The 19683-nt window shown below is 38.6% G+C and overlaps 1 protein-coding gene across 1 annotated transcript in view; it reads right to left on the bottom strand.

The window, feature by feature from the left end:
- Positions 1-2472: 2472 nt before the first annotated feature.
- The window catches only part of LOC149026505 (uncharacterized), a gene marked incomplete at its 3' end in the record, with an annotated part of 37257 nt that continues 20046 nt past the window's right edge, over positions 2473-19683 (bottom strand). The window contains 1 exon segment of the mRNA XM_089145241.1: positions 2473-2518. Coding sequence (XP_089001367.1) covers positions 2473-2518 — 46 coding nt within the window.

Raw genomic sequence — 19683 nt, 5'->3', positions numbered from 1 at the left:
ATGTTTTAAATAGGTAGGAGGTAAGAAATAATGTAGGACATATAAGCCCTGAAACTTAAGGTCAAAACTATGCTTGAAAAGTACTAGGTTTCGAAACCTGGAAATTTTAGTTTTTTGCTAGGTCAAAACCAGCCTTGAAACCGAAGCTACGATCCTTGCATGGTTCATGACCATATTCTATCCAAAGAGGAGGTAATCCTTAAAACTAGAACAACAGGGACTATTGACTTAAAGGTGATTTTGAGAGAAGAGATCGAAGCAAACAAGACTGACTAGATGCCATGTATAGAAACTTTGAGAGAGCACTACCCTGCACTCTCTTAAAGCCCTAGAGTATGTGCCACCCACTCTTGATATAAAGAAAAGCAAGGCTGGAAATAGCAACACAAAGGTTTAAGGGAGCATAGCCAAGACAACAATACAGGCAGGAATAGTGAGAAAAGAAGACCCCATGGGAAATGACAACTGGCTTTGAAACGAAATAGGTTTGCTTCATCCTACCCCCTTGGTTCATGCAAAGAAGGCTCCTAGACTAGAAGATTACATCCCTTGCGTCATCACTTTTCCATAATTCTGTCTTGGAGCAGTATTGGCAGCCAAATACCTACTACTTCCTCCTCACTACAAGATGTGCGGACGAGTTCATACCAGGGATTTCCGAAGCATCAAACGAAGAGCATCTGATTAGCACACTTATCAGGAGATGAATGCTTTCAAGAAAGGGTTGATCCCCTGGCCGAAACCCTAAGTGGGACCCACAATATACCCCTAAAAAGTCTCCCTAGGCTGGCCAAACCCTCGAGGAGGAGTATTATGGCCATTTTCTGCCCTATTTAGTTGCTAGAATTTAATTCTAGAGTCCAATTTGGTTAATAAGTCTTAACTTGATTTAGTGGTTGAGTTAGTAGTTAGAAGTTGAGTATCCTAAGGATTTCTTTTTCAAGTGAACTTCCTTATGCTAGAGTTTTAAATTATTTAAACTTTTATTTCAACATGTGTCTAATAGGGAATCTTAGATGTTTTGATTTTTATTTCAATGGTTGTGATTGTGGTGTGGGATCCTACTCTATGATGGAATCCCACCTACTGTTGAGTTCTTTTTAGCAGGCTATAAATAGGAGCCTACTCTTTTCTTTTTAAGTGAAGTTTGGTTTAGTAAAATTTGAATATTGCTTGTGGGAAAAAAGTTGTGATTCTTTTTGGGAAGGCAACGATAGATTTTCAGCTCTTTAGATTCATATACAGCATTATTTCTTCAAGTTCCAGCAACCATTCACCTTCAACAGCAGCAATCTTCAAATCCAGCAGCCTCACCAAGTTCACACCCCCAGCCCCCTTCCCCCTCCCCTCCTCCTCTAGGCCATCGCACCCTCCCTCTTCCCTTTCCTCTCTTGTGCAACCCCTTAGAAACCACCCGCACCCCATCGCAGCCCTCTCCCTCTCATCCCCCTGTAGTTACAGCAGCGTCCTACCCCTTCCCTACCACCCCTAGACCCCCCCCCCCCCCAACAAGCCCTCCCTTCTTCTGTGCAACCCTAGCAGACCCTCCCCCTTGCTGCCACAACCCAGCAGCAACCTTCCCAGCCCCTACAGCACCTCTATTCCCCCTGCAACCCTCCCCATCCCTTCCCCCCTTCCCCAAGCCTTGCGGCAACTCCCACCCCACCCCTCCCCTCCCTCTCTGACTTGTGGCAGATCTGAGAAAAAAGAAACAGGAAAAAAAAAAAGGGAAGAAGATAAGAAAAGGAAAGGGAGAAGCAAAGAAAAAGAAAAAAAGCCCAAAAATGAGTGGGGGGGAAAAAAAGAAAAGAGTAAGAAGGAAAGATAAAAATAAATAAAATAAAAAAAGATTGCCCAAGATCCATTATCAAAAACACCAAACTTCCCATCTTTGCATTTTGGAATGATCCCCTCAGTCTACCCTAGACCTTACCTTATCATCCAAATTATCTCATTCTTCTTTCCATCAACCTTGGGGTAATTTTTGGACATCTGAAAATCATGCCATAGAGGTTTTTGTTAAACCTTTAACAATCATTGGGATCCCAATTGTGTTTCCCTATTTTTCCTTCCAATTCCCTTCTACCCATAGGTTCCCCTAAAATTATTGGCTTATTTTGCTGGAAGATTCTGGGGCAGATCCTAAGTTCTATGGAGATTATCTTAGAAACCTGAACCCTAGAATTGGTTCACATCAAAATGATTTCAATTTTTTGACCAAAAACCAATTCGCTTGCTTATTTCAAGAAATAATTCTATTTTGAAATTGTCTTCATAATAAAGAGAAGCCAAGTCCTGCGCACCAAAATCAATTAAAAAGTTGTTGGTTACTTCCTGGTGTAGATGCATCATATATTGAAGTTGTCATGGTACCCAATTATTCTTGGGAGTAGTCAAAAGAAGGAATTAAGGAGCCAACTTGAGTTGGCATGGTTGCATAGGATGCAAATATATTTGAGACACTAGTCTTACCCTCATTCTCAGCAGGACACCTACAGCCATCTGAACTCTCATAATCCTGACCTTGAGACAAAGAACATCCATGAGACAGAATAAAAATAGGCAACACACTTAACCAATTAGTGAAGCAAGATAGAAATAAAGAAATACCACTATCACTATGATAAGTTCTTTGCTTAAGCCAAACCACAAAAAAGGCAACGAAAGTTGGATTTTCCTATACAGTATCCAAAGTTGTTCATGCAGTTCATACAGTATCCAAAGTTGTTCATGCAGTTCCACTCTGACAGAGCCACCAAAAAAAAATCCTAATGCAAGATCAGTAATTTTCATTGCATGCATATATGACAGATAACTTTGTCGTGTCTGCATCTATATTAATATTTGTAGTTCATACAAGCATCCAAGAACTTGCTGTAAAAAACTTTTAATTAGCCAATACATGTGCCAAATCAACATATTACCAAAGAAAAACATTCTCTCACATAGCCGAAGTTAAATTAGGAGTAATTTTAAACTTCCTGTAATCCAGAATCAAGCTGTCTAGTATTGTGAACAAACTAGCTCATAGTAAGCAAAACATGACTACCATGAAAGAAAATAGTCTCTAGTCCAGAGCAAAAATTACGGATCAATAACCCGAGAACAAACTGCTTTCATAAACCACATGACGCAGCCCCAATTTAATGAGGGCCACTCCTTCCAAGATTTTTAAGAGAACCAACTCATATGGGACGAAGAAAGGGTTTCTTGAAACTTTGGTTGTGGGATATGGGGTCTACTTTGTGATATGGGCTGTGATGGGACAATTTTAGAGAAAAAAGTTTATGTTAGGGCTTTGTGATAAAAAAGTATGCTCTTAGATATTTAGGATCTCAAAGAATACATAGCCCAACCATGGAAGATATGGGATAAATTCTTTGAGATGGGAAACTAGGGTCTATAGGTGTCAAAATGAGTTGAAACTTGGAGGGGTGTAGGTGTATAGAGATATGATTCCCCAAGTTTGGCTGGGTTTAGATGGTTAAGTTAGAAGATATGGAGGTTCCTATTTTAGGGGTTTGGTGGAGTATGAAAATTCAAGAAGGTATTTATATATTGAAATCAGATAGATAGTATGGGATCAAACAAGATCTAAAATCATCAGGGTTGGGGGATGATATACCTAAAGTTTGGGACAAATCTAGCAGTTAAATTGGGGAGATCTGACCTTAAAATTTGGGTCTTGAAAATATCCAAAAATTCAACAAAATAAAAGATAAAAAAAGGGAGTGTAGGCTGCAAGATACTTAAATGGAGCCTTGAGGATGTAACACTCAGATGGAGAATGAAGGTTGAACTAATCTTCAACCAGTCACAAATATAAGGCTTGTTTTCACCTAGAACCTTCCAAAGAGTTTGGATTTTCAAACTAGTTGACAGAACCAGAAATCCAAACGCTTGGATCTTCAAACTAATTAACAGAACCAAAATGAAAACACACACGCAATGCTCGATGGGATGCTTTCATTCAATATCCATGTCTTCTCTACAGGAATTAGGAATTAGAAACTGATTTAAACTAGGAAAATAGAAACTAACTAGCCTAGACTGACTTAGACTCATAAAACTGAAATAAAAACATAAGAAAGTACTATTATGCCCTTATAACTTATGTCAGGCAGAATTTACATTAATTAAAGCAATTAATTAGACTATTTTCGTACTTAGACTAGACATTAAACTTTTAGGCCCATAGAATACGCTCATGACCAAACAAATATATTTCTACCAACAAGAAAGACCAAACAATCATATTAAACAAAGGCTCAACAGCCATATCTATAAACCGTAGCTTGATTTCAAAGAAAAGTAGGCCAATTCGGTTTGTATCTGTATCACCACAGGTCCACAACAACAGAAGATGAAAGGAGAACCATAGAATAGAAACCTTTACGGAAGGAGTCACTCCTCAAAATCTAAGGCCAAACTGATGGCCAAATTTGAAATCAATCCTTGATTCAGGGTTAGACAGGGAAATTGTTTATGTTAGAGAACCCAAAACCCAAAACATCTTCAAACTCCAATCAAGTGGATGTAGTACCCTTACCCAAAATGCAGGGGTAATTTGGAAATTTAACCATGCAAGCAGAACCCATATTGGGTAATTTGGACATTTCAAAAAAGAATCTTTTGCATAAGCTCCCTCCGATTCCATTGGAAACACGGCACACCCCTCCAAAACCAGAACCTTACAAACTCCCCCTCCACACTTCAGTGTTAGCTTTCTTCTAATCATAAAAGTGAATTTACCTTTCTACACTCACTTAACAAACTCATTTAAAACGAAATGTGATATTACTAATCTACCCTAACCCAATTCCTTCTATAAAATCTCACTTTTAGAAGATGGGTGAAGAAATACACTCTTCACCCATCTTCTTCAGTTCCCAAAACAAGCATTGTTGCCGAAAAATGAAAGGGAACACACATCTTTAGTGCACAAGAGTTTTAAACTTGGGGTCAAAAGCAAACTCACATATTCAGTTGTTTTTTCATCAATCTAGGGCCACCACTGCGTTTAAAAGACCAAAAATAGGCTGGTCAGCCAGTCTTAGCCCCAAAAGACCCTTTGATGTGAACACGGATTGACCCCGCAGCTGAACCGTAAAGTGGGACCCAAGAACCCCCTAAGCATGCTGGCCAAACCCAGCCCAGGGGTATTTTGGTTATTTTTCTTGCCCCTTTAGGGCCCAATATGGGTCTAGCTTGAATCCCCTCGATCAAAGGTCTATAGATCTATTTTTATTTTTCTATTTGGGTCGTTCTCCTTGTCAAGTAGGCCCTAGTTGAGTAAAATTGTTCAAGTTTCAGCATCTTCTTCTTCAACCAAGCAGCTAACAAGTGATCACCATTCACCAAGCAACGATTCAAGCTTTTCACAGCATTCCAAGTAAGTCCAAGATCTCCCCCACCCTGCTCTGTCCTGCACAACCTTCCCCATTCCCTGCCCTTGCTGCCGCCTCAATTCAGCAGCACACCTAAACCCCACAACACCCCCCCCCCTCCCCACCTCCCACATCCTGTTAAGCCCCTTCTGCACCCTACCTCTGCAACCATAGGCTGCCTGCCACCCCTTTCTTCTTCCCTGTGATACAGCATACCCCTCCCCTGAGTAAACCTTAGTTCCCACCACCTTCCCTCCTTTTCCACCATACTAGGATCACAATTCCCTCCTGGCCCTAATCCCATTCTCAATTCCCTAGCTAAACTCAATTTCCTAAGTCTAACAACTTCAGCTTATCTTCTTCTTCCATGAGAATTCTACAGAATCTCTAAAACCTGAAATCTGGACCAGTTCAAACTTCTGGCCTTACTTTACAGTTCAGACTTACAGACACCAGTCTGAAATTAGAAAACCAGCAAGGGCAGAACCTGCTCTACCCTAGCCAAAACTCTCCCCAAACCTACTTTCTGAATTCTGAGAAAATCCAGAACCCTGTTCACACTGTAAAGAGTTTTGAGAGTGTGAAAACCCCTCTAAACCCTAGGATTTTCATTCATCTTTGCTGGAATATCCTAGGCAAACCTAAATCTAGGGAATTACCTTAATTATCCTTAGCCCTAGATCCTGGTTTACATCACCCTGGTAAGTCACCGAGTTGGGCATTCAAGTTGGGAGGGAAAAATTCCCCCAACTTGCGGAGAACTGAAGCCAAACAAGATGGCTGGCGAGAGGAAGTTCTTGGACTATGAAAAGAATGAAAGGAAGAGAGAAAAAGGGAGAAAGGGACTTTTGCTGACATATAACAGTTCTAACCTTGCTTTAAGCCTCTAATACCTTGTAAATAATGGATATCTGAGAGGAGACCTGAAGGAGGAGAAGAAGATTGGTATAGGCAGCAAACCAGAGAATAATTGATTGTATTGCTACAAGAGTCACATTACATATATACATAGGAAGGGAAGGGAAGTAAAAGCAAATCAGAAAAAGGACCAAAATACCCGGAAGAGAATCTAGCTCTAGTCCCAAGATCCTTCTAGGTCTCAAGAACCACTTCTAACTGTATTCATACTTGTATTTTTCCCTGTGCATAGTTTTATGCTACTATAATTTGAAATTTTTTTATTTATTTACCTATTGGTGCCTAATGGGGTTAGCATAGTAGCTAGGGCTTTATATCATAGTTGTGAAGGGGCCAGGCACAACAAAGCATTCGAGCTCCTGCTTAAGCACTCAAGCATCACTTAAGCAGTGCTTAATCTGGAAAGGCTAAAATATTGGTTTTCTAATAATGAATTATATTTATTAGTAATTGCCTAATAGACAACAAATTATAATATAATGAATATAAAATAGATTTGTGTATATAAAGGGGGAGAAGGCTTTTAAAGACTTAAATGACAAACACAGCCGTCAAAGTGGCTGCCTAGGCGTGCCCAGGCAGCCGGCTACACGCCTAGGCCCATTTTTGGGTCAACGCAACCTAGCGTCTCCTTGTTGCCTTGCTTTTTGTTGCCCTCTATTGCCCGATGGGAACACAAGTACCCCGTGGCAAAATCCCCAAGTGGGACCCCAGGATGGCTCCAAGAAGCAACCCTAAGTTGGCCAAATCCCCTCTTGGGGAGTATTTTAGGCATTTTGCCCCTCTTTTGAGATTCTAGCTCTCGTCTGCAAGTCTGGTTTTATTTTTAATTCCCAATTTGAGTTAAGTTTGGTTTGTTTTGGGCCTATTTGGCTACATGAATCCAGAGATTTCAAATCTCTGGATTCATGTTTGTACCTGTTTGGTTGTGAAAATCCCTGGATTCATGAAATCTAGAAATTCATCTTTTTACACTAAAAATTGAATCTGTAGATTTAAGATTTCACCCCTACCATAAAAGCATTAAACATTTGCACATTCACAAAAATCACATCGACCAAATAATTTCTCAAGATGAATCCACATATTTACCAAACAGTTAATTTTATGAATTATGATTCCATAGATTTAAAATCTATAGATTTGAAATCTCTAGATATTTGAAATCTCCATACTCATGTAACCAAACAAGCCCTTAGAGAATCCAGTTTGATTTAAAGTTGGTTGCTTTAATCATAACTAATCTAATTAGCATGCTTAAAAAGATAACTTAAAGTGTGTTAGCAAGATTCTAATCTAAGGGTTGTAATCTCATAATAATTTGATACCTCTATAAAGTGTTTTGGTCAAAAGTTGGGATCCTTATTCATTAAGGAATCCTATTGAGAAATATGAAATTGGTAGAATGGCTTATTGATCCATGATCTCAAGCCCTCTATTTATAATTAAGTGGAAAGTAGACTATTACAAGGAATAGAATTTTACATGAATGCAAACTCTAATTTAACTCCTATACAAACTCTTATTAGACTCCTAATAGAATCCAACACTCCCCCTCAAGTTGAGGCATGGATATCACACATGCCCAACTTGACCAAAAGAGTATAAAACATCTATCCAAGTAAACATCTGCAATTTGATCTTCAAACTTATAGATTACGTCTGCCTTATAGACTTCCATTTGCTTTGTCCTCATCTTTACTGCAACTTTATATCTCCAAGGAAGAACGCCCAAGAAAAAAGGTAGAATCTTCAAATGTTGAGAAGACTAAATTTCTGCGCAAATCTGAGGGAAAATATATTTTTGGAGTAACAATAGCTAGGGTAAAACAGCCAAAGTGAAACTTTTGATTTGTAGCAATGTTAGATCTTTAAAGGGAAAGTTTGCCAAGGGACAATCTCCAAAGGTTGGGGAAATTTTGTCAAGATAAGTGACAATCTCCAAAGGTAATAGAGATCAAGTTCTGCAAAGGTCAAACGACAAATCTTTTGCAAAGTTAGATCTCCGAAGGGAAGATGTCAAGTTAAGGGGCAAATCTCCAGGGTTAACAGAGATCAAGTTCTGCATAGTCAAAAAGATAGCTCTATAGCAATGTTAGATCTCCAAAGTAAAAGATTGCGAAGGTAAGGGACAAACTTTCAAAGAAGTAGAAGATTGCGAAGGTAAGGGACAAACTTTCAAAGGTAACAAAGATTAAATTCTACATAAGGAAGTCTACATGAAAGGCATTGAATTGTAGACATCTTCAATCTCCCCCTCACGTGTAGCTTTACACGTGGGAAAACAATAACAAAGAAAAGGAAGAAATTGTAATGGTAAGATGAAAGTATCATGAAAAGGTATGGATAGAAATCAGGGTAAGAAAAAAAATCATTACCATGGAAAAAAAACTATTCTAACCCAAACGAAAAGAAAGCACAATGGAACAAATCTAGAGAAAATGACAAAATTTGAAAGGGGGTTGACCGAGCCTACGGTGCCACTGATGAAGGTCTGATATTACCGAATGGACCGGATTAGAAGATGTAGTCAAAGCAGAAGTAGATCCTCCAATCGGCTCGAGCAAACAAAGTCCATTTACCACGTCCAATCTCCTTCCCCAGATCCTGAAGTAGCTAGGTAAGAGTTGGTAGGGGTAGTAGAGGAAGCAGTGGTCGAGGTTGTACCGGCAGTAGAAGACTGCAATATACGTCGCAGAGTAGCGAACTCCTCCTGTGAAAAACCAACGTTTGCAGAGGGTGTGGTGGAAACTGTCTCAGGAAGATTAGCCTTTGGTTTTCCCTGTCTTTGTGCTCGTTTTTGCTCAAAATCAGCAGGGCTTCCCATGCGTTTCCAACAATTTTCCTTGGTATGATATGGTTTGTGACAGGTGCTCACACTTGACAATCTCCTTAGCCGATCAGATTTAGTGCGACGATCAGTAAAGCTGATTTCTCCATAATAGGAGTATGAAGTATGACTAATCGACGACTTTCCTCACACTGAACAAGAGCATAAGACTGTTCTAGTGTAGGAAAGGGATTCAAGTGTAGGAAAGGGAGAACGACTTAAGACTTGCACTCTGATCTGATCATACTCCACGTTCAAACCTGCCAAGAAGTCATATACTCGAAATCTTATCAATGTACTTCTTATAGGTCGCCACATCATCTGGATTAGTGGGGTGATAATCCCCATAATGATCCAACTCTTGCCAAAGAGATCGCAACTCAGCATAATAGTGGGCCACAGTTAGTTCCTTTTGGGTAGTCTCATGAAGCTTCTTTCGTAGCTCATAAACCTGTGCATCATTCCCCAACTGTCCATATGTTTCAGTAGTAGCCTTCCAGATTTGGGCTGCAGTATCAAGTAATAGGTAACCCCAGGCAATATTTGGATGCATGGAATTCAAAAGGAATGACATAATAAGAGAGTCGTTTGATATCCATTTATCCTGTAAAACACCTGCGATAGTGGGTTTGATAGTGGTGCCCATATTGTATCCAACTAGTCCTCTTCCAGCAATAGTCAGGTAAGCAGATCGAGACCAGATCAAGTAATTTGTGCCGTCAAATCTTACCGAAAGAGAATGAAGAGTGGGAAAATATTCGGATCCAGTGGGAAGCAGTAGTACCATCGATAGTGGTCATGTTGAAAAAGTGTCTGCAGTTCTTCAGTCTTCACCTTTTGAAAAAAAAACTAAAACGTCGCAGAATGCAATAGCCAAACAACTCAAGACAATTTTTCTCCTTTTTTTTTTTTTTTTTTTTTTTTTTTTTAAGAAAATAAAATGGTTCAGCCAAATATGCAATGGGCTGGTTTGGTCTAAATTTGGAGAGAACCACAATATGGCCTAAATTTGGTTTGGTTATATGGGAAAAAAAAAACCAAAATCTGGTTCGACCAAAGATGAATTGGTTTTAAAGGGATTTTAGGAATACTATTGCATCGTCGAGTTTCAGGGGTTTAGTTTACCTAGCTTCGATGGTGATGGTGGGTGAATAAGACTCGGTTGATGACTGATGGCTGGTGGGTGAATAAGACTCGGTTGATGACTGATGGCTGAAGACAATGATAGGAGCGATGGCGGAAGACGATGGCGGCTATGGTTGAAGGCAGTGATGGCTGAAGGAGTCTGGTTCCACAATATCGTTTCAGAAATCAGAATTTCTTGCGATGGCTGAAGGAGTCTGGTTCCAGAAATTCAGGAAATTCAGAATATCGTTCCAAAAATCAGAACTGCGATGGTGATGGAGTGCAGCGGATCTTTTTTCTCTTTTTCTTTTTCTTCTTTTCTGTTCTTGGTGTTGTCGATTTGAATGCAGCGGTACTGAATATCAGCCAGAGAGGGCGATGAGTTTCGATGGTTACTCGATTGGTTTGAAGAACTGTTAGAAAAAAGATGGGTTTCGATCCTTTTCTACGACAAAGACAGCAAGAGAGGCGAGGAGGTAAGTTCGACACTCTTCTCTCTTTTTTTTCCTTAATTCCCTAATCGAGATTAGGCTCTGATGCCATGTTGAGAAATATGAAATTGGTAGAATGGCTTATTGATCCATGATCTCAAGCCCTCTATTTATAATTAAGTGGAAAGTAGACTATTACAAGGAATAGAAGTTTACATGAATGCAAACTCTAATTTAACTCCTATACAAAATCTTATTAGACTCCTAAGAGTCCCAGAAGAGTTTCCTAACCAGGGGGAGACTTCGGCCAGTATACCTGAGGGCTCGAATCCTCCCCCTTCGATTTCTGAAACATGTGAAGAACCTAGCCAAAGGGAGACCACTCCTGTGAGACACACTGTTGGGGTCTTTCAAAACCAGATTGACCAAAATAAGGAGGTGCAGACTTATCAGAGGAAGAAATACAACCGGCTAAAGCAGGTGATCCCAACTGAAGAAATACAACCGGCTAAAGCAGGTGATCCCAACCCAAGTCAGACTCTCTCGTTAAAGGCAATAAATAGAACATTAGTTCAACGTAAAATTCAGATTTGATGAATAAAGAATTTGATTGATATTTGGTTAAGTGAGTGGCAAGGTTCCTTTGAGGGGGACCTTGTAGTTGTCAATTGAGAGCTTTCAAGTTGTTTCAAGCAATCAAATATCAAGTCCAGAAGATCATCAATTCAGCAAATCCAGCAAGTTCTTTCAAAATCCAGCCTAATCCAGCCTATCTCATCCATCCCTAGGTAAATAGAAGATCCAACCCCAGCACCACCACCATTGTAGCCTCTCCAGCCCCGTCCCCTCTTGTTCGAACCTAGATAAACCTCCCCTCCCCATCACAATTAACCCCTACCCCTTCCACTTTAGTTCCTTTCAAGCCCTAGCCCCTCCCCTAACAACCATGACCCTCCCTCTTTCCCTCTCTTCCCCATGGCAGCCATATCCCACTTCCACTAGGACCCTAATTCCCAACCCTATTCAAGTCCCTTCTACCTCCATTCATGGTGGGAGATCTCGCCAAGATCTCGCGAGATATCTTGGTTTTTCATTAGCCGAGACGAGATACAGAGTAAGTTGAGACAGTTAAGAGATCTCACCCCTAGATCTCGTGAGATGGTGAGATCCTTCGTTTTTTGGTCCAATCCCTTGGTTTAGGGGTTTAAACACCCCCAATCTCGTACAAGAGAGGCATATCTCGCCTCTCTCTCACTCCTCTCTCGCCTCTCTTGCCTCTCTCTCACTGCAACTCACCCATCTCATTGAAAAGTTAAGTTTTGGCTGGAATTTTTTTGGCATTTAGCTGGATTTCAATTTTCAAACTATCATCATTCAAGCCTATTTCAACTAGATCTTTAACAAAGGTAAGATTTTTCTCCAAGTTTTAATCTAAGATTTTTTTCTTCTTCTTCTTCTTTTTTTTTTTTTTTTTTTTTTTTTTTTTTTTTGGAATTTTCATATTTAAAAAATATGATTTCTAAAAAATAAAAATCAAAAAATATAGAAAAATACTTATGATATGAGTGTGATTCTAACTTATGTTGGAGCACATTAAGAGGGCTACAATCCCATGTACTCATATTTTGATTATCATGCTTGCTGTAGTTTTTTCTTTTTTTCCAGATTTTAAATAATTAAATAAACTAATTATGAAAAATAATATTTTATTACAAATTTATACTCTTCTTTTTTTTTCTTTTCAAAAATGATGCTTATGTTATGTAGTTTACTTCAAAAATACAAACATGTTTGTTTGAGCATTTTATGTATGTTATCTTCTAATAAAATGAGTGTTTTGTTGTTTTATAAATTGTTTTTACATGTTTTTAACTATCTAAAAGATATTCTAATGATTATTTGGGAACATTCATTTGTGTATTTGAGTGTTGTAGCTTAAATGACAACTAGTGAGAGTGGCAGTGGCAGTGGGGCCCAAGACATTGCTTGGCAACATGGGGATCCATTGACTGCTAACAAGAAAAAATATCGATGCAAATATTGCCTCAAGACCTTGAATTCTGGTGGTTCAATAAAATTAAAACAACACTTGGTTGATGGCTACAAAGTTGTTGCCAAGTGTCCCAAGGTTCCTTATAAAGTGCAACAAGCAATTGCAGCAACTTTAAAGGAAAGGAGACAAAAAAAGGATAAAAAGGCACAAAAGCAAATGGAATTTGGGGATACAATGCTACAGAGACCTTTTATTGACGTTGATGAGGAATCTGATGAGGAGGAGTAGAGGAGGACTATGGGTATTGAGTAACAGTACGAACAGAGATAGATGAAGGCTGCAGTGGAAGCTAGTAGAAGATCCTTACATTTTTAGAATGTGAGGCAATGTAAACAAACAAGAGGAGCAAGTGGTTTGGGGTTAGGAGCATCCATGCCACCTAAACAAAGTTTTCATGGAAGTGAGGGAAGTGAGAGGACTGAAAGGAGGAGGAAGACTGCACATTACGATGCCACATTTGACAAAGACCCCTCCGTCTTCAGCCATAAAGACATCTATCAAAGAAGCATCCCATACATGTTTGCCGGAGATAAAGAAGGTAGTAGGGAGGAGGAAGCTAGGTTAGCAATTAGCAAATTCATGCTCTACAACAACATTGCAGCCAACGTAACCAAAACACCATATTACCAGGGATGATCAATGCAATTACTAGGGCAGGTGTAAGGATTAAAGGCCCTACAACTTGGGAAGTGATGAATAAATATTTACCAGAGGTGAAAAAGGAGCCAATTCTATTTTAATCGGTGGTGATATTTCATGGGTTGAAATTTGGTTCTTTTAGCCATGACACCTCTTTACCCCCTTTGCCCTTTGATAAGTCACATGCATATTCCATGGCCCATCATACACTAGGGTACAGTTAAAGACCTTCATCAACTTTCCTCATCTTGCTACTAGATGATTTTGACTATCTTTAAGAGAAATAAAATTTCAGATTATATCCTTTCATGTCCCACTCTCAAAGTACTAAGTCACCTATACTCATATTATGAATCCCCAGTTCATTATTCCTTCATCAACATTCGTTGCCTGTTTCTTTTAGTCATACACTCTCTGATCAATCTTGATTAGTTTTTGTCATAACTGACAAAGGAGTGTAAACACAAGCCAAAAGAAAATCCTCATGTTATAAACAAAGCATGGAATGGCTACCATAAAATAAATCTAAAAAGAGAAAACATGTTATAAACAGACGAACAGAAAGAAAGAATTATTCCTACTTAGGAGACAAGTCATGCTTTGCTAATAATCCTCATGGCTTCCAGCCATCCTAAAAGATAAGACCACATGAAACAGAATACAAAAACAACACCAATACTATGGCTATGAAGTGATGCGGCTAGTTGAAAGCAATTACTTGGGCATCAAATTCCATGCCAATATATTACCATCATGTGTTCCAGCAAAAAGCATCCCATTGCCAACAACAAAAGCATGCACTTGTCCAATAGGTCCGGTAAGACTAAGTTCATTGATGGACCATACTCATCATAGGCAATTTGGATGTTCCATGCCTTGACAACATTTTGAATTCCATCAAGAAGCGCCTTCATTGATCATGCATCCAATCTCACCTCCCAACCATCACACTGCCCACTTTGACAGTCCCATATTTTCCCCCTTTTCTTTTTTTTTTAACAGAGAAGTCTTCGAGCTCGACCTCCCTCATCCCGCTTGTAGGGGAGATAAAAATCTGGGTATGTAATCGCCTTTTGCAGACCACTTTATTGTAAATGCTTGGTCAAAAGGCAAAAATAAAGAATGCTTATCTTAAATCTCAAGATTGTGATTCTAAGACTCTATGGCAAAAAGACAAAATAGACGATATTTATCACGAATCTCAATCACTAACAATGGCTAATTCATTGTAAACAATTGATAATTTATTGTGATAATCACACTTGATTATGCAAAATAATCACGCAATCTGTCTTTGCCTTTCGTAAAGTCTTATGGTTGGAAGGGAGAGAAAGGTTAGAAGGACCAAAATTTGTTCGGTCAAACATAACGAGCTTCTCGTTGCGGAGGACCTGCATAGGCATGGCCGAGATGCCAATGCCTGGCTGGAGCAAAAACCCAGTTGCCACCGGTAACCGACGACGTTGGGTGTAGCACTGTTGAGTTGTGATTCCTCCATAGAAGCTTTTGAAGCCAATCCCACGATTTTGACGAAACGTACTTTATTGATCAATTCAATTAGAAAGGAAAGAGTAAATAAAAATAAGAAGTATGCTACAGTGAAATAAGACACAATAACGCTTCTCTTCCGAACGGTCAAAATTCAAACAAGAACAATAAAGAACATTCTTTAAAGGTATTTGATTCTCTTTTGTCAGACGATCATTATGGGTGAAGTACTCATCAGATTGTGACTAAAAATCAAAAGAAATAATCTAGACCTTGCTGGTGACTTTGTCTAGATCAGAATATATATAAAAATTGATGTGACTTTAATGATGGCAACTGCAGTCTCAAATAATCATGATGGAACCAAACAATTTGTGGTTTAATGCAACTTTGTCTTCTCCACGCATGTTGTTTCTTAGTTGCGTGATTAAAAGGAAACCAACCGATTCTTAGTGATTTTCATATTGACAAGACAAAACCTCAATGCGAAGAAAATCGATCATTACTCATAGCAAAAAGAAAAACTATATCATCATGATCCTTTTATTTTTGAATCCCAAAAATAAAATCAAATTAACAAATGATTTAGGGTTTCAATTAAACCCTGGATTTCCCATTGGATCCAATCCAAAATAAAATCAACATAACACCCATCTAATCACATAATAGAAATCAAGAATTCATAACCTTAAATTATTATAGAAAATGGCTCTGATACCAACTGTTGGATCCACCAGGATCTAAATGGTTCCTATAATAATTAAATCATAGTTATGAATATAATCACGGAAGCGTAGAAATAAATACCTGTAGTGCGTTCGTGTTGTAGATCCTCCTTTTGCTCTCCTAAAATCTTCCGTAGCCTTTCACTTTTTGGAATCCTTCGTTTGAGAGTTTGTGGAAACAATCTCAAACCCAAATATTGCACGTGACAGTTATGGGGACCCAAGGATTTATTTATAATATAAAACCCTAACCTTTAACCACTCCCACAATAGTAAAGGTCAGTAATACCCCTAAATGAATATGGGCCCAGATAAAGAGACCAGTGTTAGTTAAGCCCACAAACCCAACATGATCAGCCTACCTTGAATTACCTCATAGGTAGAATACTCAGACATTATAATTTGGCAAACTGCCGTCAAGCGCAATATTTGGGTTTGAGATTGTTTCCACAAACTCTCAAATGAAGGATTCCAAATAGTGAAAGGCTACGGAAGATTCTAGAAGAGCAACAGGAGGATCTACAACAAGAACGCACTACGGGTATTTATTTCTACGCTTCTGTGATTATATTCATAACTATGATTTAATTATTATAGGAACCATTTAGATCCTAGTGGATCCAACAATTGGTATCAAAGCCATTTTCTATAATAATTTAAGGTTATGAATTCTTGATTTCTATCATGTGATTAGATGGGTGTTATGTTGATTTTATTTTGGATTGGATCTATGGGAAATCCAGGGTTTAATTGAAACCCTAAATCATCTGTTAATTTGATTTTATTTTTTGGATCCAAAAATAAAAGGATCATGATGATATAGTTTTTCTTTTTGCTACGAGTAATGATCGATTTTCTCCGAATTGAGGTTTTGTCTTGTCAATATGAAAATCACCGAGAATCGGTTGGTTTCCTTTTAATCACGCAACTAAGAAACAACATGCGTGGAGAAGGCAAAGTTGCATTAAACCACAAATTGTTTGGTTCCATCATGATTATTTGAGATTGCAGTTGCCATCATTAAAGTCACATCAATTTTTATATATATTCCGATCTAGACAAAGTCACCAACAAGGTCTAGATTATTTCTTTTGATTTTTAGTCACAATCTGATGAGTACTTCACCCATAATGATCGTCTGACAAAAGAGAATCAAATACCTTTAAAGAATGTTCTTTATTGTTCTTGTTGAATTTTGACCGTTCGGAAGAGAATCGTTATTGTGTCTTATTTCACTGCAGCATACTTCTTTATTTTTATTTACTCTTTCCTTTCTAACTGGATTGATCAATAAAGTAACATTTCGTCAAAATCGTGGGATTGGCTTCAAAAGCTTCTATGGAGGAATCACAACCTAACAAGTGCTACACCCAACGCCGGTTACCAAATGGCAATTGGGTTTTTGCTCCAGCCAGGCATTGGCATCTCGGCCATGCCTATGCAGGTCCTTCGCAACGAGAAGCTCGTTATGTTTGACCGAACAGATTTTGGTCCTTCTAACCTTTCTCTCCCTTCCAACCATAAGACTTTACAAAAGGCAAAGACAGTTTGTGTGATTATTTTGCATAATCAAGTGTGATTATCACAATAAATTATCTATTGTTTACAATGAATTAACCATTGTTAGTAATTGAGATTCGTGATAAATATCCTCTATTTTGTCTTTTTGCCAAAGAGTCTCAGAATCACAATCTTGAGATTCAAGATAAGCATTCTTTATTTTTGCCTTTTGACCAAGCATTTACAATAAAGTGGTCTGCAAAAGGCGATTACATACCCAGATTTTTATCTCCCCTGCAAGCAGGATGAGGGAGGTCGAGCTCGAAGACTTCTTTGCTAAAAAAAAATAATAATAATAATAAATAAGAAAAGGGGGAAAATATGGGACTGTCAAAGCGGGCAGTGTGATGGTTGGGAGGTGAGATTGGATGCATGATCAATGAAGGCTTCTTGATGAAATTCAAAACGTTTCAAGGCATGGAACACCCAAACTGCCTATGATGAGTATGGTCCATCAATGAACTTAGTCTTACCGGACCTGTTGGACAAGTGCATGCTTTTGTTGTTGGCAATGGGATGCTTTTTGCTGGAACACATGATGGTAATATATTGGCATGGAATTTGATGCCCAAGTAATTGCTTTCAACTAGCCGCATCACTTCATAGCCATAGTATTGGTGTTGTTTGCGTATTCTGTTTCATGTGGTCTTATCTTTTAGGATGGCTGGAAGCCATGAGGATTATTAGCAAAGCATGACTTGTCTCCTAAGCAAGAATAATTCTTTCTTTCTATGATTGAAGGTACCAGTATTTGAACCTTGGCCTCTAGAGAAGAAATTCTAAATTTCAACCATCAAAGCAATCAAAGCTACCGGTAATAATTCTTTCTTTCTGTTCATCTGTTTATAACATGTTTTCTCTTTTTAGATTTATTTTATGGTAGCCATTCCATGCTTTGTTTATAACATGAGGATTTTCTTTTGGCTTGTGTTTACACTCCTTTGTCAGTTATGACAAAAACTAATCAAGATTGATCAGAGAGTGTATGACTAAAAGAAACAGGCAACGAATGTTGATGAAGGAATAATGAACTGGGGATTCATAATATGAGTATAGGTGACTTAGTACTTTGAGAGTGGGACATGAAAGGATATAATCTGAAATTTTATTTCTCTTAAAGATAGTCAAAATCATCTAGTAGCAAGATGAGGAAAGTTGATGAAGGTCTTTAACTGTACCCTAGTGTATGATGGGCCATGGAATATGCATGTGGCTTATCAAAGGGCAAAGGGGGTAAAGAGGTGTCATGGCTACTTAATGGTTGAATTGGCTAAAAGAACCAAATTTCAACCCATGAAATATCACCACAGATTAAAATAGAATTGGGTAAGAAGCCATTGCCTAGGGTTGTACGTGCTCTATTGTACGTTGTATTCTATTTCATCACTGAGAAGCAAGAAACGGAGCTGTACAAGTTCAATTCGTTCGTTGTTGAGTTCGCAAGTTACAACGAGCATAGCTTTTGGTGATTTGTCATACTGAGCTTTTCCAGATTCCATCTTCTTCTTCAACTTGCAACTTCCCCATCACGCCTAAACCTACGACTTCCGCCATCAACCATCAACTCTGCTTCCAGCGCCTTCTCTCTTTCACCACCAAACCACCGAACCATCGCCTCCACCATCACCATCGACATCGTCCTAACCCAGGTAAACCTTCTAATTCTCGATTTAAGCCAGGCCCAAGGATGATGCTTCTGGAATCCCATTAAGCCCATCACCTGGACCAATCCAAACCAAACCTCCTTTGGCCGAACCATATTTTGTCCTCTAAATCTACAATTCGAAATCCTATTTTGTTATATGTATATGTTTCAGGGTTTCATATTTTTCAGAGTTATTTGTAATTTTTTCATAGTTTTAGCCAAAAAAAAAAAAAAGGAGATATGTTTTTTTTTTTTTTATCATATTATTCCTTAGAATTGCTTGGGTTGTTCGGCTATTGCATCCTGCGACGTTTCTATTATTTCAAAAGGGTGAAAACTGAAGAACTGCAGGTAACTTTGTCAACATGATAACTATTAATGGTACTCCTGCTCCCACTAACTCCGAACATTACCCCACTCTTCATCCTCTTTCAGTAAGATTTGATGGAACAAATTATTTGATTTGGTCTCGATCTGTTTACCTGACTATTGCCGGAAGAGGACTTGTTGGACACATTATGGGCACCACTATCAAACCTACTACCACAGGTGTTTCACAAGATAAATGGATCTCAAATGACTCCCTTATTATGTCATTTCTTTTGAATTCCATGAATCCAAATATTGCCCGTGGATACCTATTACTTGATACTGCAGCCCAAATTTGGAAGGCTACTACTGAAACATATGGACAGTTGGGGAATGATGCGCAAGTTTATGAGCTACAAAAGAAGCTTCATGAGACTACCCAAAAGGAACTGACTGTGGCCCAATATTATGCTGAGTTACGATCTCTTTGGCAAGAGTTGGATCATTATGGGGATTATCACCCCACTAATCCATATGAAATGACTACTTATAGGAAGCACGTTAATAAGATTC

The sequence above is a fragment of the Hakea prostrata genome, chromosome 1 (genome assembly GCF_041222555.1).
Source record: "Hakea prostrata isolate BN-2017 chromosome 1, UWA_Hpros_2, whole genome shotgun sequence".
NCBI lineage: Eukaryota > Viridiplantae > Streptophyta > Magnoliopsida > Proteales > Proteaceae > Hakea > Hakea prostrata.
The sequence above is the reverse complement of the archived record's forward strand: the minus strand, read 5'-3'. Positions and strand labels throughout refer to the sequence as shown.